The sequence below is a fragment of the Trachurus trachurus genome, assembly GCF_905171665.1.
Source record: "Trachurus trachurus genome assembly, chromosome: 11".
NCBI classification, from domain to species: Eukaryota; Metazoa; Chordata; class Actinopteri; order Carangiformes; family Carangidae; genus Trachurus; species Trachurus trachurus.
The window spans coordinates 3,986,737-4,013,186 of record NC_139904.1 but is presented as its reverse complement, the minus strand read 5'-3'; the positions used below and the strand labels follow the sequence as shown (position 1 = coordinate 4,013,186).

General features: G+C 42.1%; 2 protein-coding genes across 2 annotated transcripts; one reads left to right on the top strand and one right to left on the bottom strand.

The window, feature by feature from the left end:
* Positions 1-1,113: 1,113 nt before the first annotated feature.
* Positions 1,114-14,347, top strand: eppk1 (epiplakin 1; the record flags this gene model as incomplete). Its single annotated transcript, XM_083982332.1, has 1 exon — positions 1,114-14,347. The coding sequence occupies one exon, from the start codon at positions 1,114-1,116 to the stop codon at positions 13,549-13,551; it is 12,438 nt and encodes a 4,145-aa protein (XP_083838458.1). The 3' UTR covers positions 13,552-14,347.
* Positions 14,348-14,756: 409 nt separating this feature from the next.
* On the bottom strand, positions 14,757-26,418 carry fbxl6 (F-box and leucine-rich repeat protein 6). Its single transcript, XM_083981928.1, has 10 exons — positions 26,242-26,418; positions 24,960-25,581; positions 23,613-23,771; positions 23,465-23,528; positions 18,819-18,950; positions 17,941-18,048; positions 17,731-17,844; positions 16,485-16,716; positions 15,522-15,765; positions 14,757-15,419 (listed from the first exon to the last, which is right to left on the bottom strand). Exons 2-10 carry the CDS (start codon positions 25,496-25,498, stop codon positions 15,290-15,292), a joined length of 1,722 nt encoding a protein of 573 aa, XP_083838054.1. The 5' UTR covers positions 25,499-25,581; positions 26,242-26,418; the 3' UTR covers positions 14,757-15,289.
* Between the last annotated feature and the right edge of the window lie 32 nt (positions 26,419-26,450).

Sequence of the window (26,450 nt, the reverse complement as noted above, 5' to 3'; positions counted from 1 at the left end):
CACACTTACAGCCACACACATTCACACTCCTCTTTTCATGCTACGTACAGTAGGCTGTTGATTTTTATGTGCACAGATATTTTGTCTGGGGTGAGCAGTGTGTTTATTTATTTATTATGTTTTATTGTGTTTTTTTTTTATCTTTAGTAGTTTTGCCTTTTAGTATGTTTTATGGTTTTATTTTACTGTACATCACTTTGGAAACCTTTGTGTTTATCTAAATTGTACTTTATAAATAAAATGGATTGGATTGGATCACACGGAAAGGCCTCAGGCCTGGGATTAAACCCATAACTTTCATACATACTGTACATAATAAAACAATAATGATGACATGTTTGCAAAGGAGAGAAATGAGAACAAAACTTACTTTGCTTTTTCAGGCTGGAGTTTCAAAGTCCCTGACTGTACAGGCCCGACTACCTTCGGTCTTTATCCGGGATTTTGGAAAAGCTTGAAGCATCCAAGGACCTGAGGCTTCCAACAGAGTCAGGAAATCGAGGTTTGTTCTTTGAAGATGAATCATGTTTAAAAAATATCTGTGCCGCTGAAATTTAGTTCTGTGATTCAAAGGTCGTAAAACATTAACCTGTTATTTAGAAATGTATTTCAACTTTGATTTTGCAATGCTTCTAAGATGTCAGGAAATCATGAGTTTGGTGTTGGGAAACTATGGGTAACTCATTCATGCATCACACCCTGCCGTTTTATACACATACACTCTAGGACAAGGAATAATGCATACTAAAAAAAAACTAAAAAAAACACAGAGCTGGTTCTAATATACTTAATTATATGAACTAGAAATACATCTCACTATAACACAACACAGTCCAGCAGCCCCAAATCTGTTTACAACTTAATAAACACTATACCTTAACAAAGGAGAGAATTGTTGCAGGGATATTGTACTGGCTGTTTTAGTTTAAGCCATTGGGATCTATTAAACTGGCTACTAGGAATTTCTCAAAAGCTTGTAAAACTCACATACTAACACTATCAGCTTGTGAAAGAAAATAATGATAATGTTAATTAAAGATGGTGCATTCAATATCCACGTCCGATTTAAGAAACTGTTTTTGTATTATCTTTATGTATTATCTCCAGGTCAAGATGGACGGTCAAGCAATGAATCAAAATGGGAACACAGGAGTCCACAGGCCTCTGGCCGGTATATTTCTGGAGAATACAAAGGAGAAGATAACCATATATCAAGCCATGAAAAAACGCTTGCTTAAACCAGGAACAGCATTAGCCATGCTTGAAGCTCAAGCTGCCACAGGGGGCATCATCGACGTGATCAACGCCAAAATACTTTCCGTTGAAGATGCTGTTAAACAGGGAGTAGTTGGGCCAGAGATGAAAGAGAAACTGCTAAAAGCGGAGCAAGCCATCACTGGCTACGTAGACCCCTACACTGACCAAACAATATCTGTATTCCAAGCTATGCAAAAAGATGTAGTCCCAAGAGATTATGGATTCAGGCTGTTGGAGGCACAGATAGCCACACAAGGCCTGTTTGATCCCATTGAGAAGAAAAAGATTTCAACTGAATTGGCCATTCAAAGGGGCTACTACGAGAAAGACCTGCTCAATGACCAAATGTCAGAGCTCAAAGTATTCTACGATCCGACTTCACAAGAAAATCTCAACTACCAAAGCCTCCTGGAGAAATGCACTGTCGAGCCTGACACAGACCTGCTGCTCCTTCCCATCTGCATCACATTCAAAGGTCTGAGAAAATGCCTTTCCTCCACTGAACTCCTTCACTCAAAGATCATCGACAAAGAAACATTTGAAGACCTACAGAAGGGAAAGATCACAACAAAGGAAGTGTTGCTGAGGGAAAATGTGAAAGAATACCTGGAGGGAAGCAGTAGTATTGCGGGCATTGCTATACTTTCAACCAATCAGAAAATGAGCATTTACGAAGCCATGAAACAACGCATACTGATGCCCGGAACAGCCCTAATTCTACTGGAAGCTCAAGCTGCGACTGGATTTGTGATTGATCCAATAGAAAATAAAACTTACACTGTGGACGAAGCCATCAAAAACAAACTTGTGGGTCCAGAGTATCATGCAAAGCTGCGTTCAGCTGAGAGAGCAGTTACTGGATATAAAGACCCATACACAGGTAAAACCATATCCCTGTTCCAAGCACTGTCAAAAGACCTCATTGTCAAGGATCACGGTATCCGCCTGCTCGAGGCACAAATTGCTACCGGTGGAATAATAGACCCAATCTACAGTCACAGACTGCCGACTGAAGTGGCCTTCCAGAGAGGCTACTTTAATGAAGAAATGCATGCCATACTAGAGGATTCAGGGGATGACACAAAAGGGTTTTTTGACCCTAACACAGAAGATAATCTTACCTATCTTCAGCTGATGGAACGATGTGTCAGTGATCCTGCCACCGGACTGTGTCTCCTCCCATTCCATGACAAATCTGGCAGTCTGAACTTCAACTTCATTGACTTCAAAAGTAAAAAGGCTCTTAAGGAGACCAAAGTGAAAGTGACATGTGGGAAGTACATGGGGATGACAGTATCTCTGTGGGAACTGCTGATGTCAGAATACTTTGAAGAACAGCAAAGGCAAGACATCATTCAGAAGTTTAGAGAAGGGAAGTACACTATCTCTGTGATCATTAAAATAGTTATGGAAGTCATAGAGAAGTCAGTGAAAACAACTAAAGTTGTCTTTGAAGGCATCAGAGAATGTGTCACAGCCAACCAACTTGTGGACGCAGAAATCATAAGCAAGGAGGTCCTGGAGGATCTGAAGAAGGGGAAAACGTCAGTGAAAGAAGTGATGGAAGATGAAAATGTAAATGTGTACCTGCAGGGGAAAAACAGTATTGCAGGTGTCCTGCTCCCTGATTCTCAAATCATGACCATCTACCAGGCTAAACAGAAAGGAAAGCTGATGCCAGGAACTGCTCTAATTCTTCTGGAGGCACAGGCAGCAACAGGGTTCATTATTGACCCCATTGGAAACAGGAAGTTTTCAGTGGATGATGCTGTCAAAGCAAAAATTGTGGGGCCTGATGTCTGTCAAAAGCTGCGCTCAGCAGAGAAAGCAGTTACTGGGTACATCGACCCATCTGATGGCAAAAAAATCTCCTTGTTCCAAGCAATGCAGAAAGACCTCATTCTGCAAGACCATGGAATTCGTCTCCTGGAGGCACAAATTGCCACTGGAGGGATCATTGACCCAGTGAATAGCCATCGAATTCCTGTCCAGGTGGCCTACAAGAGGGGATACTTCAATAAGGAGATGGATCAGATCCTGAGTGATCCAAGTGATGACACCAAAGGATTCTTTGACCCCAACACTCATGACAACCTGACGTACTTGCAGCTCATGGCCAGATGTGTCACAGATCCCAGCACAGGTCTGTGTCTCTTGCCACTTAAAGGCAAAAGTCACAAAATTAAAATTGATGATAATCTTCGTGAAACATTCAAAACAACAGTTACAGTTAAGTATGGAAGGTTCAAGGGCAAGCACACAACACTGTGGGACCTGATCAACTCAGAGTACCTGTCTGAAGACAAACGTCAGGAGTTTTTCAAGCTCTTCAAATCAAGAAAAATCACAATTGAGCAACTCACCATCACAATTGTACAGATCATTGAGAAGAAGGAGATCAAACAGCAAGAAGAGTTGAACTTCAAGGGTCTCAGAGGAGAGGTCTCTGTCATCGATCTTCTGGATCTTGGGATTCTGAATGAAGCAACATACAACAGTCTGATTGATGGACAGCTGAAAAGCACTGATGTGCTGAAAATGGACAGTGTGAGAGACTACATACAGGGAAAATGTGGCGTGGGTGGCGTGATTCTGCAACCCTCCAATCAGAAGCTGAGCATCTATGAGGCACAGAAAATTGGTATTCTTACGCCTGGCACTGCCCATTGCCTCCTCGAAGCACAGGCAGCCACAGGATTCATTGTTGACCCTATGAAAAACAAAAAGCTTACAGTGGAAGAAGCTCTCAGAGAAAACACAATTGGTCCACAGATGTATGAAAAGCTTTTGTCTGCAGAAAGGGCGGTCACTGGTTACACAGATCCATACACTGGTCAGAAGATCTCACTTTTTCAAGCCTTGAAAAAGGATTTGATTGTCAAGCAGCATGGCATTCGTTTACTTGAGGCCCAGATTGCTACAGGTGGGATCATTGATCCCTTGAAGTGTCTTCATCTACCCCTCGAGGTTGCATACAAGAAAGGCTATTTTGATGCAGAACTCAATCAAATCCTGACAGACCCAAGTGATGACACAAAGGGATTCTTTGACCCAACTACACAAGAAAATCTGACATACATGGAGATGTTGGGCAGATGTTTAAAAGACAAGGAAACAGGACTGTTTCTCCTGCCACTGAATGACAGACCAACCGCTACTGGAGCAAAAGCAAAAATGTATACTGACACAGAGATAAAGAGTGAGTTTGAGAAGACAACTGTGAACGTGTTAGTAGGATGCTACTCAGGAAAATCTGTGTCTTTATGGGACCTGATTCACTCCAGGTATTTCACTGAAGAGGAGCAGCTTGATTTCATTGAAAAATTCAGAGCAAAGAAGATTACCACCCAAACTATAATCACACTAGTGATTTCCACCATTGAAAAACTGGAGAAGAGCAAAAAGCCCAAAATGACAATGTGCCTGAGGAAGCCTGTCTTTGTTCAACAACTACTGGATTCTGATATCATCAATGCAGACACATTCAAACAAATAGAGGAAGAAAAACTCACTTTTGAAGCAGTAACCGAACGTGAATCTGTGAGAGGATACCTGAGGGGAACTGGAAGCATTGCTGGTGTGAAACTTCATCCGTCACAGAAAGTGATGAGCATATATGAAGCAAAACAGCAAAATCTGTTAACACCTGGCATTGCACTTCTTCTGCTTGAAGCACAGGCAGCCACAGGGTGGGTGATTGATCCTCTAAAAAACAAGTTTTATACTGTTGATGAGGCTGTGGGAGAGAAAGTAATTGGACCAGATGTCCATGAGAGCCTTCTCTCTGCTGAACGAGCTGTCACTGGCTATCAAGACCCATATACGGATGCAAGCATTTCACTGTTTGAAGCTATGAATGAACAGCTTCTTCAGAGAAGTGATGGCAGTCGTCTACTTGAGGCACAGATAGCAACTGGAGGAATTATTGACCCAAATCAAAGCCACAGGCTACCCATCCACATTGCTATCAAGAAGGGATATCTTGATGAAGAAATAGGGAAAATTTTATCAAACCCCACTGATGATGCCAAGGGATTCTTTGACCCAAATACCAAAGAGAACATCTCTTACCTCCAGCTGATAAAACAATGTGAAAAAGATCCCAAAACTGGGCTGCTTCTGCTGCCCTTGTATGAAGAGAAATGCCGTGTATTTCACACAGATGACCAAATTGAGCTTGCATTCAAAAACAAAACTATTGCCATGAATGCAGGGAAATTTCAAGACAAATCAGTGACACTGTGGGAGGTACTGGTCTCTGAGTACATATCAGAGCAAAAGAGGAAGCAGCTCATTCAGCAATACAAGTCAGGAGCCATGAAAGTAGAGGAAATCATTGAAATACTCACAGCTATCATTACAGAGGTGTCATCAAAAGAAAAGAAGTTCAAAGGGTTGAGGAAGCGGGTCACAGCCAGTGAGTTGTATGAGTCACAGATAATCTCACAGGAGCTCTTTACACAGATCATACAAGGAGAAATCAGTGTAGAGAAGGTTAACAACATGGAATCAATTCAAAAATATCTTGGAGCTACAAACTGCATAGCAGGAGTCAGAGTTGAATCCACAAGGAAAGTGATGAGCATCTATGAAGCCAGATCCAAAGGCCTGCTTACCCCTGGCACTTCTCTTGTGCTGTTAGAGGCCCAAGCAGCAACTGGATTTGTCATTGACCCAGTGAATAACAAGAAACTTTCAGTGGAGGAAGCTGTGGCTCAAGGAGTGGTTGGCAGTGAGTGGAAAAACAAACTGCTTTCAGCAGAGAGGGCTGTTACAGGCTACAAAGACCCCTACACTGGAGACATAATTTCTTTGTTCCAGGCTTTGAAAAAAGATCTCATTGTGAAAGATCATGGAATTCGTCTCCTTGAAGCTCAAATTGCCACAGGAGGAATAATTGACCCAGTGCACAGTCACAGAGTGCCGGTACAAGTGGCATATGATAGAGGATACTTTGACGAGGAAATGAACCAGATTTTGTCTGATCCTGATGATGATACCAAGGGCTTCTTTGATCCCAACACCAAAGAGAACCTCACCTACCTCCAACTGGTGGAGAGATGTGTCATTGACCCAATCACAGGCCTTAACTTACTGTCTATTGTAAAGAAAGGCGAGTTTTATTTCTTTGTTGATGAGGCCACAAAACTCATTCTGAAATCTACAACAACAACCAAAGCAGGAGGCAAATACCAAGGAACAACAGTGACTCTGTGGGATCTGCTCTACTCCAAATACATCACTGAGGAGAAGAGAAGAGAGCTTGTGCAGCAGTACAAGTCTGGATCAATCACAATTGAACGTCTCCTAGAGATTATCCTGGAAATCATTCCACGCCAAACACAAGTGGACACCAAAATGACAACTACCATCACCACCACTACAACCACAGAGACATGTGAAGATCTAAACTTCTGTGGAATCAGGAAAGATGTCAGTGCTACTGAGCTGCTTGAATCACAAATCATCACAGAGGACCTTTACAAAGATCTCAGCTCTGGAAAAGTCTCAGTGACACAAGTGAGTGAAATGGACTCGGTTCGCAAGTACCTTGAGGGAACCAACAGCATTGCAGGAGTATACCTGCAGTCCACCAATGAAACACTGAGTATCTATGAAGCCAAAGGTAAAGGCCTTCTGACTCCTGGTACTTCTCTGGTTCTGCTGGAGGCCCAGGCTGCCACTGGCTTTGTCATTGACCCTGTGAACAACAAGAAACTTTCAGTAGAAGAAGCTGTGGCTCAAGGAGTGGTTGGCAATGAGTGGAAAAACAAACTGCTGTCGGCAGAAAGAGCCGTGACAGGATACAAGGACCCCTACACTGGAAAGACAATTTCTTTGTTTCAAGCCCTAACAAAAGATCTCATTGTGAAAGATCATGGAATCCGTCTCCTTGAAGCTCAAATTGCCACAGGAGGAATAATTGACCCAGTGCACAGTCACAGAGTGCCGGTACAAGTGGCATATCAAAGAGGTTACTTTGATGAGGAAATGAACCAGATTTTGTCTGATTCTGATGATGACACCAAGGGCTTCTTTGACCCCAACACTCACGAGAATCTCACCTATCTTCAACTGGTGGAAAGATGTTTCACTGATCCCATCACAGGATTTAGCCTACTGGTCATTGTGAAAAAGGGTGAGTTTTATTTCTTTGTTGATGAAGCAACAAAACTCATTCTGAAATCTACAACAACAACCAAAGCAGGAGGCAAATACCAAGGAACAACAGTGTCTCTGTGGGATCTGCTCTACTCCAAATACATCACTGAGGAGAAGAGAAGAGAGCTTGTGCAACAGCACAAGTCTGGGTCAATCACAATTGAACGTCTCCTAGAGATTATCCTGGAAATCATTAAGCATCAAACACAAGTGGACACCAAAATGACAACTACCATCACCACCACTACAATGACAAAGACATGTGAAGATCTAAACTTCTGTGGAATCAGGAAAGATGTCAGTGCTACTGAGCTGCTTGAATCACAAATCATCACAGAGGACCTTTACAAAGATCTCAGCTCTGGAAAAGTTTCAGTGACACAAGTGAGTGAAATGGACTCAGTTCGCAAGTACCTTGAGGGAACCAACAGCATTGCAGGAGTATACCTGCAGTCCACCAATGAAACACTGAGTATCTATGAAGCCAAAGGTAAAGGCCTTCTGACTCCTGGTACTTCTCTGGTTCTGCTTGAGGCCCAGGCTGCCACTGGCTTTGTCATTGACCCTGTGAACAACAAGAAACTTTCAGTAGAAGAAGCTGTAGCTCAAGGAGTGGTTGGCAATGAGTGGAAAAACAAACTGCTGTCGGCAGAAAGAGCCGTGACAGGATACAAGGACCCCTACACTGGAGGGACAATTTCTTTGTTCCAAGCCCTAACAAAAGATCTCATTGTGAAAGATCATGGAATCCGTCTCCTTGAAGCTCAAATTGCCACAGGAGGAATAATTGACCCAGTGCACAGTCACAGAGTGCCGGTACAAGTGGCATATGATAGAGGATACTTTGATGAGGAAATGAACCAGATTTTGTCTGATACTGGTGATGACACCAAGGGCTTCTTTGACCCCAACACTCAAGAGAACCTCACCTATCTGCAACTGGTAGAAAGATGTTTCACTGATCCCGTCACAGGTTTTAGCCTACTGGTCATTGTGAAAAAAGGTGAGCTTTATTTCTTTGTTGATGAGGCCACAAAACTCATTCTGAAATCTACAACAACAACCAAAGCAGGAGGCAAATACCAAGGAACAACAGTGTCTCTGTGGGATCTGCTCTACTCCAAATACACCACTGAAGAGAAGAGAAGAGAGCTTGTGCAACAGTACAAGTCTGGATCAATCACCATTGAACGTCTCCTAGAGATTATCCTGGAAATCATTAAGCATCAAACACAAGTGGACACAAAGACAACAACTACCATCACCACTACTACAATGACAAAGACATGTGAAGATCTAAACTTCTGTGGAATCAGGAAAGATGTCAGTGCTACTGAGCTGCTTGAATCACAAATCATCACAGAGGACCTCTTTGAAGATCTCAGCTCTGGAAAAGTCTCAGTGACACAAGTGAGTGAAATGGACTCAGTTCGCAAGTATCTTGAGGGAACCAACAGCATTGCAGGAGTATACCTGCAGTCCACTGAAGAGACCCTGAGTATCTACGAAGCCAAAAGTAAAGGCCTGTTGAAACCTGGTACTTCTCTGGTTCTGCTGGAGGCCCAAGCTGCCACTGGCTTTGTCATTGACCCAGTGAACAACAAGAAACTTTCAGTAGAAGACGCTGTGGCTCAAGGAGTGGTTGGCAATGAGTGGAAAAACAAACTGCTGTCGGCAGAAAGAGCCGTTACAGGATACAAGGACCCCTACACTGGAGGGACAATTTCTTTGTTCCAAGCCCTGAAAAAAGATCTCATTGTGAAAGATCATGGAATTCGTCTCCTTGAAGCTCAAATTGCCACAGGAGGAATAATTGACCCAGTGCACAGTCACAGAGTGCCGGTACAAGTGGCATATCAAAGAGGATACTTTGATGAGGAAATGAACCAGATTTTGTCTGATCCTGATGATGACACCAAGGGCTTCTTTGACCCCAACACTCAAGAGAATCTCACCTATCTCCAACTGGTGGAAAGATGTTTCACTGATCCAATGACAGGCTTTAGCCTACTGGTCATTGTGAAAAAAGGTGAGTTTTATTTCTTTGTTGATGAGGCCACAAAACTCACTCTGAAATCTAAAACAACAACCAAAGCAGGGGGGATGTACCAAGGAACAACAGTATCTCTGTGGGATCTGCTCTACTCCAAATACATCACTGAGGAGAAGAGAAGAGAGCTTGTGCAACAGCACAAGTCTGGGTCAATCACAATTGAACGTCTCCTAGAGATTATCCTGGAAATCATTAAGCATCAAACACAAGTGGACACCAAAATGACAACTACCATCACCACTACTACAATGACAAAGACATGTGAAGATCTAAACTTCTGTGGAATCAGGAAAGATGTCAGCGCTACTGAGCTGCTTGAATCACAAATCATCACAGAGGACCTTTACAAAGATCTCAGCTCTGGAAAAGTCTCAGTGACACAAGTGAGTGAAATGGACTCAGTTCGCAAGTACCTTGAGGGAACCAACAGCCTTGCAGGAGTATACCTGCAGTCCACCAATGAAACACTGAGTATCTATGAAGCCAAAGGTAAAGGCCTTCTGACTCCTGGTACTTCTCTGGTTCTGCTGGAGGCCCAGGCTGCCACTGGCTTTGTCATTGACCCTGTGAACAACAAGAAACTTTCAGTAGAAGAAGCTGTGGCTCAAGGAGTGGTTGGCAATGAGTGGAAAAACAAACTGCTGTCGGCAGAAAGAGCCGTGACAGGATACAAGGACCCCTACACTGGAAAGACAATTTCTTTGTTCCAAGCCCTAACAAAAGATCTCATTGTGAAAGATCATGGAATCCGTCTCCTTGAAGCTCAAATTGCCACAGGAGGAATAATTGACCCAGTGCACAGTCACAGAGTGCCGGTACAAGTGGCATATGATCGAGGATACTTTGATGAGGAAATGAACCAGATTTTGTCTGATTCTGATGATGACACCAAGGGCTTCTTTGACCCCAACACTCACGAGAACCTCACCTATCTTCAACTGGTGGAAAGATGTTTCACTGATCCCATCACAGGTTTTAGCCTACTGGTCATTGTGAAAAAAGGTGAGCTTTATTTCTTTGTTGATGAAGCAACAAAACTCATTCTGAAATCTACAACAACAACCAAAGCAGGAGGCAAATACCAAGGAACAACAGTGTCTCTGTGGGATCTGCTCTACTCCAAATACATCACTGAGGAGAAGAGAAGAGAGCTTGTGCAACAGTACAAGTCTGGATCAATCACAATTGAACGTCTCCTAGAGATTATCCTGGAAATAATTAAGCATCAAACACAAGTGGACACAAAGACAACAACTACCACCACCACTACTACAATGACAAAGACATGTGAAGATCTAAACTTCTGTGGAATCAGGAAAGATGTCAGTGCTACTGAGCTGCTTGAATCACAAATCATCACAGAGGACCTTTACAAAGATCTCAGCTCTGGAAAAGTCTCAGTGACACAAGTGAGTGAACTGGACTCAGTTCGCAAGTATCTTGAGGGAACCAACAGCATTGCAGGAGTATACCTGCAGTCCACTGAAGAGACCCTGAGTATCTACGAAGCCAAAAGTAAAGGCCTGTTGAAACCTGGTACTTCTCTGGTTCTGCTGGAGGCCCAAGCTGCCACTGGCTTTGTCATTGACCCAGTGAACAACAAGAAACTTTCAGTAGAAGAAGCTGTGGCTCAAGGAGTGGTTGGCCATGAGTGGAAAAACAAACTGCTGTCGGCAGAAAGAGCCGTGACAGGATACAAGGACCCCTACACTGGAAAGACAATTTCTTTGTTCCAAGCCCTAACAAAAGATCTCATTGTGAGAGATCATGGAATTCGTCTCCTTGAAGCTCAAATTGCCACAGGAGGAATAATTGACCCAGTGCACAGTCACAGAGTGCCGGTACAAGTGGCATATCAAAGAGGTTACTTTGATGAGGAAATGAACCAGATTTTGTCTGATTCTGGTGATGACACCAAGGGCTTCTTTGACCCTAACACTCAAGAGAATCTCACCTATCTCCAACTGGTAGAAAGATGTTTCACTGATCCCATGACAGGCTTTAGCCTACTGGTCATTGTGAAAAAGGGTGAGTTTTATTTCTTTATTGATGAGGCCACAAAACTCATTCTGAAATCTACAACAACAACCAAAGCAGGAGGCAAATACCAAGGAACAACAGTGTCTCTGTGGGATCTGCTCTACTCCAAATACATCACTGAAGAGAAGAGAAGAGAGCTTGTGCAACAGTACAAGTCTGGATCAATCACAATTGAACGTCTCCTAGAGATTATCCTGGAAATCATTAAGCATCAAACACAAGTGGACACAAAGACAACAACTACCATCACCACCACTACAATGACAAAGACATGTGAAGATCTAAACTTCTGTGGAATCAGGAAAGATGTCAGTGCTACTGAGCTGCTTGAATCACAAATCATCACAGAGGACCTCTATGAAGATCTCAGCTCTGGAAAAGTCTCAGTGACACAAGTGAGTGAAATGGACTCAGTTCGCAAGTATCTTGAGGGAACCAACAGCATTGCAGGGGTATACCTCCAGTCCACTGAAGAGACCCTGAGTATCTACGAAGCCAAAAGTAAAGGCCTGTTGAAACCTGGTACTTCTCTGGTTCTGCTGGAGGCCCAAGCTGCCACTGGCTTTGTCATTGACCCAGTGAACAACAAGAAACTTTCAGTAGAAGACGCTGTGGCTCAAGGAGTGGTTGGCAATGAGTGGAAAAACAAACTGCTATCTGCAGAAAGAGCCGTTACAGGATACAAGGACCACTACACTGGAGGGACAATTTCTTTGTTCCAAGCCCTGAAAAAAGATCTCATTGTGAAAGATCATGGAATCCGTCTCCTTGAAGCTCAAATTGCCACAGGAGGAATAATTGACCCAGTGCACAGTCACAGAGTGCCGGTACAAGTGGCATATCAAAGAGGATACTTTGATGAGGAAATGAACCAGATTTTGTCTGATCCTGATGATGACACCAAGGGCTTCTTTGACCCCAACACTCAAGAGAATCTCACCTATCTCCAACTGGTGGAAAGATGTTTCACTGATCCCATGACAGGCTTTAGCCTACTGGTCATTGTGAAAAAAGGTGAGTTTTATTTCTTTGTTGATGAGGCCACAAAACTCATTCTGAAATCTAAAACAACAACCAAAGCAGGGGGGATGTACCAAGGAACAACAGTGTCTCTGTGGGATCTGCTCTACTCCAAATACATCACTGAGGAGAAGAGAAGAGAGCTTGTGCAACAGCACAAGTCTGGATCAATCACAATTGAACGTCTCCTAGAGATTATCCTGGAAATCATTAAGCATCAAACACAAGTGGACACCAAAATGACAACTACCATCACCACTACTACAATGACAAAGACATGTGAAGATCTAAACTTCTGTGGAATCAGGAAAGATGTCAGTGTAACTGAGCTGCTTGAATCACAAATCATCACAGAGGACCTTTATAAAGATCTCAGCTCTGGAAAAGTCTCAGTGACACAAGTGAGTGAAATGGACTCAGTTCGCAAGTATCTTGAGGGAACCAACAGCATTGCAGGAGTATACCTGCAGTCCACTGAAGAGACCCTGAGTATCTACGAAGCCAGACGCAAAGGTCTGCTGACTCCTGGTACTTCTCTGGTTCTGCTGGAGGCCCAGGCTGCCACTGGCTTTGTCATTGACCCTGTGAACAACAAGAAACTTTCAGTGGTGGAAGCTGTGGCTCAAGGAGTGGTTGGCAATGAGTGGAGAAACAAACTGCTTTCGGCAGAAAGAGCCGTTTCAGGATACAAGGACCCCTACACTGGAAAGATCATTTCTTTGTTCCAAGCCCTGAAAAAAGATCTCATTGTGAAAGATCATGGAATTCGTCTCCTTGAAGCTCAAATTGCCACAGGAGGAATAATTGACCCAGTGCACAGTCACAGAGTGCCGGTACAAGTGGCATATCAAAGAGGTTACTTTGATGAGGAAATGAACCAGATTTTGTCTGATTCTGGTGATGACACCAAGGGCTTCTTTGATCCCAACACTCAAGAGAACCTCACCTATCTCCAACTGGTGGAGAGATGCATCACTGATCCCATCACAGGTCTTAGCCTACTCCCCTTGAATCGATAAGACCAAAAAACAAAAAATCAAAACAAAATCTTTGGCTTTTGTTTGCTTTATCACATTCTCACACACACAAGCACATTGCAACAGTCACAGAATAACTTACTGCTTATGTTTTAATGTTCCAGTTTTGGTTAGCTGGGGTTGCTCTCGATAAAATATGGGGAAAAAATAAAAGCACATTGTATTGTGCTGACAGCTTCCCATTGATTAGTAAATGGAGCAATAGAATTGAAAAGTGGTGTTAACGGTGTTTTGTTTTAATTTTTTTGACCATGAACACTACAGGCGTTTTGGTACTCTATGGCACTGACAGTCTAAATTGGGATTCTGTATTAAGAAAAACAAACCCATCCTGGGGATTTCAAGAATTCATTGGCTCGAAACCTCTCATAAACTGCAAAGTAAAGCCTCCAACTTTGACATAAAAATCCACATATGAAATGTAATGCTTTTATGAATTATGTGTTCTAAAGCCTACTGGTCTTTCACTGTCTGAGTTAACATTGAAAAATGCAAACTAGAATTACAGCTTTAGTCGGGTTTTCAATTTCCGGTCTTCTTTACTTACATGGCAGTAACTGATATAAAATGTTTTGGAATCATGACACTTTTTTTCTGGTTTTTTTTTTATTGTCGTTGTTTTTGTTATGTTTCTGCACTGATGAGATGAGTTTAATTTAGCCTGCTTTCCACCTTAATCATGTTGTCCAGCACTTCAGCAAAAAAAAAAGTGACTATAGTGAATATTGTTTACCACCGATTGTTTTGACCTAATCTGGGCACTAACAATGCACTTATCTTTCTTACTACTGTAAAACCTTTCTTAATCTGTTTCAATAAATAAATGAGATATGAATTCTATATCTTGTCTTTTTTCTCAATAGTTTTGTTCAGATTGCTCTATCATGGTCTATCTTATATTACACAATGTACAGTACAACATACAAAAAAATCTTTAAATCCAACTAAAGCATCCCTAATAAATTATATTAAACAATAAAGAAAATCATGCCTAAATTCTCCAAGTTTTCAGAAAGCAAGAGAGGTGTTTGACACAAATATTTGGTTGAAATATACTTCAAGACAAATCTGCCACACATGTGGTCATAAAGTCAATTTAGTTGGAGTACAGTGCTCTCTTTTGGAAAGAAAAGGTAATAGCAGCTCTATAGTGACATGATGAACATTTTATTGTTTCACACCTTTGACCAGAATTATTACTTGTAAAAAAAAATATATACATAAGAGTTGAAGATGGCATCCAAGAAATCCTGGTACAGACAAGTGAATTTCCCTGTAGGTTCATGTTTGAGGTGGTTCATTTAAGTGAGTTTACATTTGCTCTTCCTACATCACATTTATACAGCACCAACAGGATTCTTTCTAACTGTAATGAGCATCTTTGCTTCTGTTTTTTTTTATTTTTTTTTTTAATAAAAACACTACCTGTCAAAGGTTTTAGAGCACCTTAATTGGTCTTATTGTTACTGATATTTACAGAGTATAAAGTCTCAGTGTATAAAGTGTAACACTTATCATCACTGGACTTGAGTTACTGAAAGTTCAATAGAAACCTGAAGAGAAACAGTGTGGTAAAAACCTTTGACCAGTAGTGAAAATCATTGAGCAATATTTACCACAACACCTGAGGGTAAAATAATCAAGTTAGACAAACACACAGAAGTCAAGTGTGCTTTTGGAAATCCAGTTCACGATTTCTGAGACCAAATAGATATCAGAACTACTCCAATTTGTCCAGCAGCTGACGAATGTCCACTTGGCCACGGTAGATTCTCTTCAGTCCTCTGGGGAGATAGCGGCAGGACGAGAGGTTGAGGTAGCTCAGAGCCGTCATTTGTCCGACAATTGACCTGCAAAAAAAAAAGAGAAAATAACAGGTATTAAAGAAAAACTCTGAGGATTTACAAATGTGAATGTTTGACTCATGCTCGGATCTGTTGGTGTTCAAGTACCTGAGGGCAGAGGGTGTGATCCTGGTCCCGCTCAGGTTGAGTGAACGCAGTGTATCTGCCTCTGTTGCTCCAGCTAAGTAACTCATTGCTAGCTCCAGATCCTCCTCAGTGAACAGCTGATTCGCAACGTCAAGCTGTTGCAAAGACTGACTCCACTTCTGGGTCACCATGTGAAGTCCCTTCTTCGGTGATGAGGACGCAGCATGGCTGTTGAAGTACTGTCCCCAGAACAGACACTCGAGATCTGCAAAATCCCAGATGATGAGAAAAAGACGAGGGAGGCAACAATTAATAAGGGTTTGGGTGGGTATTTCATTGGTAGATTCCAAATAGAAAAATCCAGTCGACATACACTGCCAGTCAAAAGTTTGGACACACCTTCTCATTCAATGATCTTTCTTTATTTTTTTATCATTTTCTACATTTTAGATTCAAACTGAAGACATCAAAACTATGAAGGAACACATATGGAATTATATAGTTTACGCAAAAGAGTTAATTAAAACCAGAGTGCTATCCGTCACCTGACCTAAACCCAGCTGAGAAGGTTTGGGATGAGTTGGAGCACAGAATGAAGGTCAAACAGCAACAAGTGTTGGAAAACAAAAACCATTCCAGGTGACGACCTCATGAAGCTGAGGATTGAATCTAAAGTGTGAGAAAAGCTGTCATCAAAGCAAACGGTGGATACTTCGGAAAATCTAAAACACATTCTGCTTCATTTTACACTTTTGTGTTTACTACATAACTCCACGTGTGTTCCTTCATAGTTTTGACATCTTCAGTTTGAATCTACATTACAATGTAGAATGTAATAAAAATGAAAACAAAAACATTGAATGAGAAGAGAAGGTGTGTCCAGACTTTTGATTCATAGTGTAAATTTCTGTAAAACAAACACAAAGCTTCACACAAATTAAATTTAAATCCTACTTCAGCAAAAGTATAAATCTGCAGGCCTACCAGTGCAGGGTAATGATGCGAGTCCAGACGGCGTTATTCGCGAACAGCCTCGCAGGTCCAGCACCCGCAGCTTCGTGGAGCCGAAGAGAATGTCCCACAAATCTTTGTCGGTCATGTAGGAGTAAGAAGTGGTCACGATACACAGCTCCTCCAGTAACGGGAAGCCCGACGCCGCATCGGCAGCGCTACGCATCGTCTTGTGCAGAGGTCTGATATTCAGCATCCGAAAGGTCTGATGGGAATTACAATACATGTGCAGTGGGTGCACACTTTGTGTTACATGTCTATGTAGGAAAAGTGCTCTATAAATAAAGTTTGATTGATTGATTGATGTTCCAAACACACTGATTCAATGTATAATGGAAGATTTGACAACACAAGGATCATGGTGCATGTGAGTCAGAGTGGACAAAATTCACACATGATTGATTAATCATTCATTAAATAAAAAATTGTGAAAGTGAAAGCAACAAAAGATGGATGACAGGAAAAAACAAAAACACAACACATAAATTTTTCTCATTTATTTATTTATTAATACCCCAAACATCATTGAGGTTTCCCTCATGTGATGCATAGAAACAGAGTTAGAAATGCATGGCCATCTAGACAAGTATCAGACAGTCACATCACTGAAAAAAGATGAAAAATGAGATATACAGCTCTGGAAAAAATTAAGAGACCTCTTCAAAATGATCAGTTCCTCTGGTTTTATTATTCATAGGTATGTGTTTGAGTAAAATGAGCACTTTTGTTTCATTCTATAACCTACTGACAAAATGTATCCCAAATTGGAAATAAAAATGTTATAATTTAGAGCATTTATTTGCAGAAAATGGCAACAGGTCAAAATAACAAAACAATTCTGGTGTTTTCAGACCTTGTATAAGGCAAAGAAAACAAGTTCATATTCATTTTAAAACAACACAACACTACTTTTTAAACTTAGGAAGAGTTTAGAAATCAAAATTGGTGGAATAATCCCAATTTTTAATCGCAGCAGTGTTTTTTAAAATTCATTTATAATCTTTCTTCCTCATTAAATCTGATTTGGTTCAGGTGATCAGCTAAGTACAGTGAGGTGTGCTTGTGTTGGAGTTCAATCAATAGACACTGGAATCGATGGCTGCCATACATGTAGAGAAGCTGATTTATTAAGAACATTTTGGAGTACTGGTCTCTTTATTTTTTTCCAGAGCTGTAGATATTTAGATATACATATATATAATATATGTGTGTGTTTTACCTTGAGTTTAGGACATGCCATCTGCAGCGCCTGGATGCAAACAGAGAGTTCACAGTCTTTACTGTCGAGCCTTGTGTTGACCTCCAGCAACTCCAGGTCAGGACAGAATCCTCTCTGGAAAATATATATATATATTTTTTGTTATTGGCACTGCCTCCATCTGTTTCTCTCATACATGAGACAGAAAGGCAGGAAAGATGAAGAACTTACGGTTATAGCAGCCAGGAGTCGGTCATTCTTTAGTCCGTGAGTGAATAAAATCTGCTTGATCTGGCTGCCATGATGCTCCAGGTACTCCAGCAGGCCCTCAACCTGAAACTACAATAGAAACGCCTGTTAAAGGGATAGTTCAACATTTAGTCAGTCAGATCCTCCTCTCACCATAACCCCTATAGTCACAGCAGTAGGTTCATCACCTTTAATCATCGGTGCATGTTGTTTTGAGATCGGCGGAGCAGAGACGTGAGCTGCTCAGTGAACACAATGGAGGTGAACGGTGCAGGTCCCCTGTCCCTCATCAAATTAATCAAAAACTCATCAAATACACAATCCAACAACTCCACAACGCTCTGGTGGACAAGTTGTGACCTGCACATTCACCACACTATGAGATAATCATGTAACATTAGAGACAGAGTTGTTTTAGAGGCAAATGCAGCCGGATCTACATTCCAGACACGGCTGCTGGGTGGAGGGATTTCAGAAGAGAAAGTAGTTCAGAGTATTTGCTTCATGTGTCGTAATGTTACATGATTATACGTTATTATCTCCCATTAAAGGTGATGAACCTACTGCTATGACTATAGGGATTATGGTGAGAGGAGAATCTGACTAAATGTTGAACTATCCCTTTAAACAAGTCCGGGCTGGAAATGAACCGTGCTGGTGAACTCTGGCTGTGGGTGATGTCAGATGTAAGATGAGCCAGCTGGACAGCAACAACACGTAATTTTCTGAAGCTGTAGGATTAAACGCTGACAGCAGCTCATGAATGTTAGCGTGTCGTCATGGTGACACCATAATCCCCCCTGACAATGAACCTATAACCCGTGGCCTTCACTTCCTTCAGCGGCCTGAGAGTGACGTACCTCTGAGTACTGCAGGTCGATGCTCTGCAGAGAGCGGCTGTGCAGGCCGAGGCTGAGGAAGGCTTCGACCGTCAGGCCCGAGCAGTACGAGAGCTTGAGGGAACGCAGCTGAGGACAAAACTGGGCCACCAGCTGATCACAAAAGAAAAGAGAAACACTCAGTAAACACAACATGTTAACACAGAAAAGAAGGTTTAACTCATTGAGTGCCAACCACGTAATTTCTCGTTTTTCGTTCCCATGCGTTGAGTGCCGAAAACGTAATTTTACGTTTTTTGCTTTTTTTTTTAATTATGAAAATAGACACTTTAATACACATTATATGTAAATTTGGGGACTCTACGACGAGGAGAACTGAAATAGATGACGATCAAAGTCACATGACAGCTCATGATCTGGAAGTTTTTATCATAACTCGGCTTCTGCAAACGAGTTCTGCATGCAGATGCAGCGCAGCTGCTCTGCTCTCACCCGCGCTGCTGCTCCAGCTGCTCGAGCTGCTCGGAGCTGAACCAGGAAGCTCTCAGCCGACAGTCCGCCCGGTCTTCAGCTGGAGCAACACCGTGTCCTCCCCAAAGTCCTCCCGCGGTAAAATCTGATGGTCTCTGGACCAAAGCAGACCGGCATCACCGACCCGAACCACAGAAGGACCGCGACCACCGGCGGGACCGGTGTTCCCGAGCCGCGGTGGCCGACTGACCCTCACGCTCCGCGGGGAGAAGCTGTGACACGGCACGGTGCGTCTGTGTTATTGTTGTTTAGTGGCGCCCCCCCCGCCCCCGATGGTGGTTTTGTGAATAGAACAACAACTGTTGTATATATTTATCTTATACGAGCCCTTTGATCCAGAAATGCGAGTGTCAGAAGAGCGACAGACACAAACAGCGCACCTTTCATAAAAGACGCTCTATCTCCTTTTCTAGAAAAAAAGGAGGGATTTTGGTGAAACCCAGCCATGTTTAGCTTGACTTTTCTCAGGAACAGAGGCACGTAGAAACAAACGGTTTGTGGCCACTTGAAGCATTAAGGTAAACCTTTCAATTGAGCCACAGTATGTGTTGGTGGCAATAATATAGAATACACTGTGGCTCTACATAAAAAGTCAAAAATGGTCTAAATTGCCGGTACACTTGACTAAAACTTTGGAAAGGAGCGCGGCACTCAATGAGTTAATATTGGGATTTGGAAAAACATTAACAATATTTAAAGATTCATACAAACTTCCAACCTATGACCTACACAGGGATGCAAACGGGTCGGGACCAAAAAAGAGAGGAATTGTCTGGCGGGGGGGGGGGCGAACCATTAACAATATCACAGAAAAGTCAATTTCCAGTAGTTCAACCCCAACCAAGTATTGAGTGCATATAGATGGACAGTTTTCAGAAGGCCAACATTTCTAGATTAAAAATGCTTAAAAAAAATAAAAACCATTGCAATATTTCAATTTTGGAGATACTGATTTTTAGGTCTTCACTGAATGTTAGTCATAATTATTACTACTAAAATAAACTGAAGAAATAAAGACATGGGATTTAACATCCCATTCAGTGTGTAATGGACATATAGGCCGATATAATGTGTTAGTTTCACTTTAATTGAACACATTCTACATCGCGGAGGCGACGTCTCTCCTTCACCTCTGAAACGGGGCAGAGCTCCGTGGGAGACACCTGCCTGACACAGCAACGGACATGCACGGGGGGGAAAACGGCGGCGCCGTCGCACCGAATGCACGCGGATACGCGCCGCTTTGGGTAACGAGCGCGCACGTCGCGTCTACATTGGAGGTGAATAGGAAGGCTGTTACCAGTGTAATCAGAGACAATTTGCCACTTAACTTCTTGTCGATGTATTATTTGCGGGGGGTTTCGGGGGATCTGCTGACGGTGGAGGATCTGGGACTGATTGACTGTGGACCACCACCAGTCTGATCAGGTCCATCACAGCACAGCAGCTGCAGCTCTGCCCCGCTGTCACATGACGCATAACAGCGCAATCTGTTTACATTAAACCGACATCAGGAGAATAATGAGAATTATGATTTTAAAAATATATATTTGTTTCGAATTTTGGCCCCTGGATCATGATTTTTTTGGGCGCATTCTTGGTAAAAAAAAAATCCTCTAAAAAAAAAGACAGTTGGGATGCATAATGTGTCTCATAACAGTATACTGTGCGTCACGTTATCCCCCCCCCCCCTCTGTACTGAGCTGGCCGGTACTGGGTATAGCGTCCTGCTGATCACCGCGCTGAGGCACCGGCCGGTCTGAGCTGCGTTCATGTGCCTACTTTAAAACTCTCCAGTCAGTGACCTGGTGGCGGCTGTTTTGGTCGTCAGCATTTTATCCACGGCTTAGTGGTGTTTTATTCTATGGGTCGGTGGTGTTTTATTCTAGGGGTCGGTGGTGGCTGTGAGACAGCAGCGGCTCCACGGTGAGAGGGGGGGGGAGCTTCTGCTCACCTGACTCTGTGCAGCTTCTTCATTAAATCCAAACAAACAGTCCGACACAGCGACGCGCTGCTCAGTCTCTGTAGCTCATCAGCCCGGAACTCGCCGTCATGGATCAGAAGCGACGGCGGCGTTTGGCCTCAGTGTCTCGGACTTCCAGAGCAGCTACAGCAGCGTTGTGACCTCAACCATGGTTGGTGAGAGCAGAAATGTTGTTGTAGGCCTGTGCATATTCTCATTTGTCCAGGTCATAGTATTTCAAAGGAGGTTAAATCGAAAGCAACTGGACTTATACTGAGTCTCCACACCAGATAGTTGAACCAGTCCCAGCCTGGTCAGATGCTACATGAACTGATGAAGCCTCATGGATGAAGGTGAAACGTCTTCCTAGACAAATAACTAAGTCCAGTTGAACCTCCTTTGAAAAAAAAAAAAAAAGTTGTTGGCGGGCTCGTGAATTTTTTTTGAAACGAGTGAAAACGAGCGTTAACTCGCGTATCTCGCGTTTGGTTGCGCGTAAAAGCTCGCGCGAAAAAAAAGCGTTCCTCGTGTTTGTGTGGGAAGCCCCTGTGGGTCTTCCCACCAAACACGATGAACTAGACGAAGACGCGAGGGTCCCGTCGCCATAAAAGAATCGCGTGTATTGCGTCGCAAAAAAAAAAAGTCGCGTATACCGCGTCTCGCGCCTAATCGCGTCTTTGCGTCACGGCCTTTTACACCGCGGACGTAACGAATAAACGGTGACGGTGTGAACGAACAACATAGAACAGGACCAGACGTGCGTTGTTTCCTCTTTTCACCTACAGCTCCACTCTCCCTTACTTACACTAACTACTGTTATTGTTGAGGCCAGAGAATTGTGGGATTTGTAGTTTTTGACCAATCGTGTGCTCTTTCTTTTTTTGTCATTTTCCCGGTTCACACATGTCTTTTTTTTTTTAGGGGCAAATGCGTGTGAAATGCTCGCCCATGGTGGGCATAAGAAAATTTAAGACCTGTCTAAAATTATTTAAGACTTGAACACAATAATTCAACAAATTTAAGACATTTTAAGGCCTAAAAGTGTGTAATGGACATAGCCTATATAATGTGTTAGTTTCACTTTAATTGAACACATTCTACATCGCGGAGGCGACGTCTCTCCTTCACCTCTGAAACGGGGCAGAGCTCCGTGGGAGACACCTGCCTGACACAGTAATGTACGTACCGACTGCACGCGGATACGCGCCGCTTTGGGTAACGAGCGCGCACGTCGCGCGTCAACATTGGAGGTCGGCAGTTATCAGTATGATCAGAAACCATGAATGAGTTCGCCTCAGTTTCACGTGATTGTCACCGTCAGCCTGTTAGAAAAACATTTTACTGACCCCAGCTGAGACGCTGAGACCCCCCCCCCCCCCCCCCCCTCAAAACAAAAACTCTTCGGATCTGAATGATTCACACAAGTCACCTAATTGGTCATGAAAAAAGCGAGTTTCGCTTTTCGGCGCGCTGTTTGCATCCCTGCCTACAGTTAGGGTTAGGGTTGTGAATCTCAAACTAAAGTTCCCATTACAGGGTCACTGCAGGTTTCACCAGCTCAAATTTAAGACTTTTTAAGACCTTTTTAAGACCATTATGGATGAAATTTAAGACTTATCATGACAAATAAAAAACGTACAAAAGAAATGCAGAGTTACAAAAGTAGAAATTGATTGCAATATATAAGTTGCGTGTTAGGCTTGTTTGTAGTAGAAAATACATTCAATAAAGCACAATGAGGTGTCGCAGGAGCATTTTATTGAGCATTTGCGGTAGCGAGGGCTCTACCATAACATTTTTCCCAAGGAGTGCGCCTAAAGTAAACTATTTTCCCAGTTCGCACATTTATTTTTTTTAGGGTCAAATGCGAGTGAAATGCTCGCCCATGATGGGCATAAGAAAATTTAAGACCTGTCTAAAATTATTTAAGACTTGAACACAATAATTCAACGAATTTAAGACATTTTAAGGCCTAAAATTTAGATTTTCTAATTTTAGACTTTTTAAGACCGCGCAGATACCCTGCATTATAATTGTTCTAATCTTCTTTTATCCACCAACAACATCCTAAAAATTCTGATCCTGATGATTAAATCAACATGTATAAACTCAGGATCCCAGTGAACAATAGTGTTGAATCAGACAGGAAGTGTGTCAGGTCTGGACGACCTACCTCCACCGCATGGTTCACATTCTTTTTCCAGTGACAGAGGGAAAAATGTCGCAGCTGAGAAAATCTATAAACAGAAAAAGACAAACAGGTTATTATGTGACAGTAAAAATAAAAAGACAAACCATATAACGTCATATAAAACACCAACCTGTTTTCTGCCAACCAGTTCAAAGTGTCCTTAATCTTCTTCTCAGTTCTTGAGACCTGACTTTTCCCTGGTTCGATCCAGCAGAATCCCATGGTCACGTCGCGCCACAGCGTCGGACTCGAGGCTGCGGCGTTCCACAGATGACAAACTCTCCCAACCCTGCACCAGAAACACAACAGGAATCATCATCATTATAAATTATATTAATAATAAATCATATTAAAAATACAGCTCAAATAATCAACACACTAGTCATTAAACAAAAAATTAATCAAAGCCTCTTTATCAAATGTTTAAATCTTCCTCTGGTATGGTGATACATTGATCTTTGAATTGGGTTTTTAAATGTCCATCAGACAAAACATGGATCTGAAGATGATACCTCCAAGTCTGTGAAATGTGACAGAAGTTGTTTTCATAATCTTTAATTATCTTCAATTGTCTTTTAATTAACTGTCTTCATACTCTTCCTAATATTCCAAAAATGTGTAAGACTGCAAGACTTTGCATCATCACATACACAGAAGAGATTGAATGTACATAAATAAGCATTAAAATAGAAGTGAAAAGTGTAATAAGTACAAAAACACAGACTATAAAACAGATGAATGAACATATCAGCTGAGGTCAGAGGAGAGTTTTGATTTTCTTTTCATTAGGAGCTGGATCCAGCAGGGGGCAGCAAAAAGAAGTCATTTCACACTAAACTCTGGACGCGACTGATGAGCTGTTGGCTCATCAACACTGAACATTTCTGAAGATTATTCAGGATCCAGAGTTTTTAATTACTGATACAAACATCTTCAATTCATCTGACTGTATCTGATAAACTGATATGATCAGATAGATATATATATATATATATATATTTTTATAATTCAACGAATCATGTCAATCGCAACTGTATAGATATATATATTTTTATATTTCAATGAATCATGTCAATCGCAACTGTATGGATTATATATTTTTTTACAATTCAAAGAATCATGTCCAACCCTCCTGTAACTATGTAAATTACTTATTCTGTTATCTACTGGTCCTCTGTCTTTATGGACTTTTTATGTTAATTATTGTATTGTTTTGGGGACTACAGATGTAATTTCGCACCAGTGCTAAATCTGGTGTATTTACAGTGGGTACTCTAGCACTCACTGTCCATTAATATGCACTGTCCCGAATAAATAAACAAATAAAGTAAAGTAAGTAAAGTAGATTGTGATCCGCAAAGTGAAACCAGACTAATTAAAAAACAGTTCCTCCCTGACTTATTATGTGCTCACCTGGTATCAGTCACAGTGAGCAGGTAATGATAGAAATCAGTTCATCAAACATGTTTTTTATTACCTGCATAAAAATGGCACAGCACCGTCTTGTACGACCACCATCTGGAAAATCTTAACCAGCACCTCCTCAGGAAGACTTTCACCCCATCGGTGGTCCGGTGCTCTCCGTGGCACAAACACAGCAGTCTCCTCCTCCTCTGGCTTTGTCGCTGGGACGGTTGCAGGTTTAGGTTTGGCACGGACTGTCCTTTTTTTCTTTATCTCGTTGACTTTTAACTTTTTTTTTTTAACAAGCTTTTTCTTTCTGCCTCCCTTCTTCGGGGGCTTCCAGGCTGAACCTCCGTCGTACTGAGAGGTGGTGCTGGATATGACAAGAAGCATATCTTCCCCCTGGTGGACGGTGTAGTTTGGCCGGGCCGGCCTGGACACTCTGGCCTTTTTTCGCTTCTTTGTTGTTGCATTTTTTGTCGCACTGGATTTTCTCTTCAGAGCAGTTGTCTTTGACTTCTTTGGTCGCGATGCAGTTGAACTGCTCGGTGCAGCGTCCTCCTTCCTGTCACTATGTGCGGTTGACGCCTCTGCTGCAGGAGAATCCATCATGTGCTACTTACTATGTAGTCGTCACAATGAGCTTCATTACAAGAGAACCAGACACCGACAGTGGAGTAGTGACATATCAGGACCTGAAAAAAATAAAATAAACAGAGTAAGATGAGGAAATACAGTGGCAGCCCTGGTCCAAATGTCTGTTAATGTGAACAGTTCATCAAGGGGAAGATGAAATGATCTCCAAAAGACATAAAGTTACACATGAAACACTCTTTTTCAATATTTTAAGTGTATTATTTTAGTTTGCTACAGTTTTAGAGTGAAAAAGGGAAACAATTCATTCATTCATCTTGCATCATCTTGCATGCATTCATCTTCCACTTGCTGAACTGTTCACATTAACAGACATTTGGACCAGGGGTGACTTTTGCATGACATCTCTACATTAAATGTCCTGTTAATACACAATAAATGGGAGGTGGGAACAGAAAAGCAGGACATGATTATCGCGTGTAATTAAAAGCTGAAGCTCTTGAATGCAGCTTAAAGTAATACTGATTTATAATATGGGTAATAAAATTAGTAAACAAAGGCAATCGAGGTAATTTACAGCAGAATTATACACCAGGTGATTTTGTATATTGCAAATTAACTTAATGCACAATATAAAACCCACTTTCCGTCGTGTTAATTGTTTGGTAATTTAATCATTGCTCCAACATCGACTACTTTACGTGTTTGTTTTTGTTTGGCTGTTAGCTAACCTGTGTTGCTACTAGCCGCTAGCTACTTACCAACAAGTCACAATGCGGCAAACGAAGCAGACAAACGACACCGCAGCTGTCACTACGTTGGCGGCATTTGTTGTCCTAATAAATATGAATCATATCCATTAAAGAAAACGAGCAGTTCGTGCTCGATGTTGCTGGTTTTTGCTGCTGCTGCTGCTAGCCAGCCAGCCAATAACTGCTATTTTCACTTCCTCTAGCCTCCGTACAATGCG

Coding starts and splice junctions, on each gene's coding strand:
- fbxl6 (XM_083981928.1), bottom strand. CDS start 25,498: ATGATGGATTCTCCTGCAGCAGAGGCGTCAACCGCACATAGTGACAGG. Junction 23,529..23,612: donor AACTGGTTGGCAGAAAACAG/GTTGGTGTTTTA, acceptor TTCTGTTTATAG/ATTTTCTCAGCTGCGACATT. Junction 15,420..15,521: donor ATCACACCCTCTGCCCTCAG/GTACTTGAACAC, acceptor TTTTTTTTGCAG/GTCAATTGTCGGACAAATGA.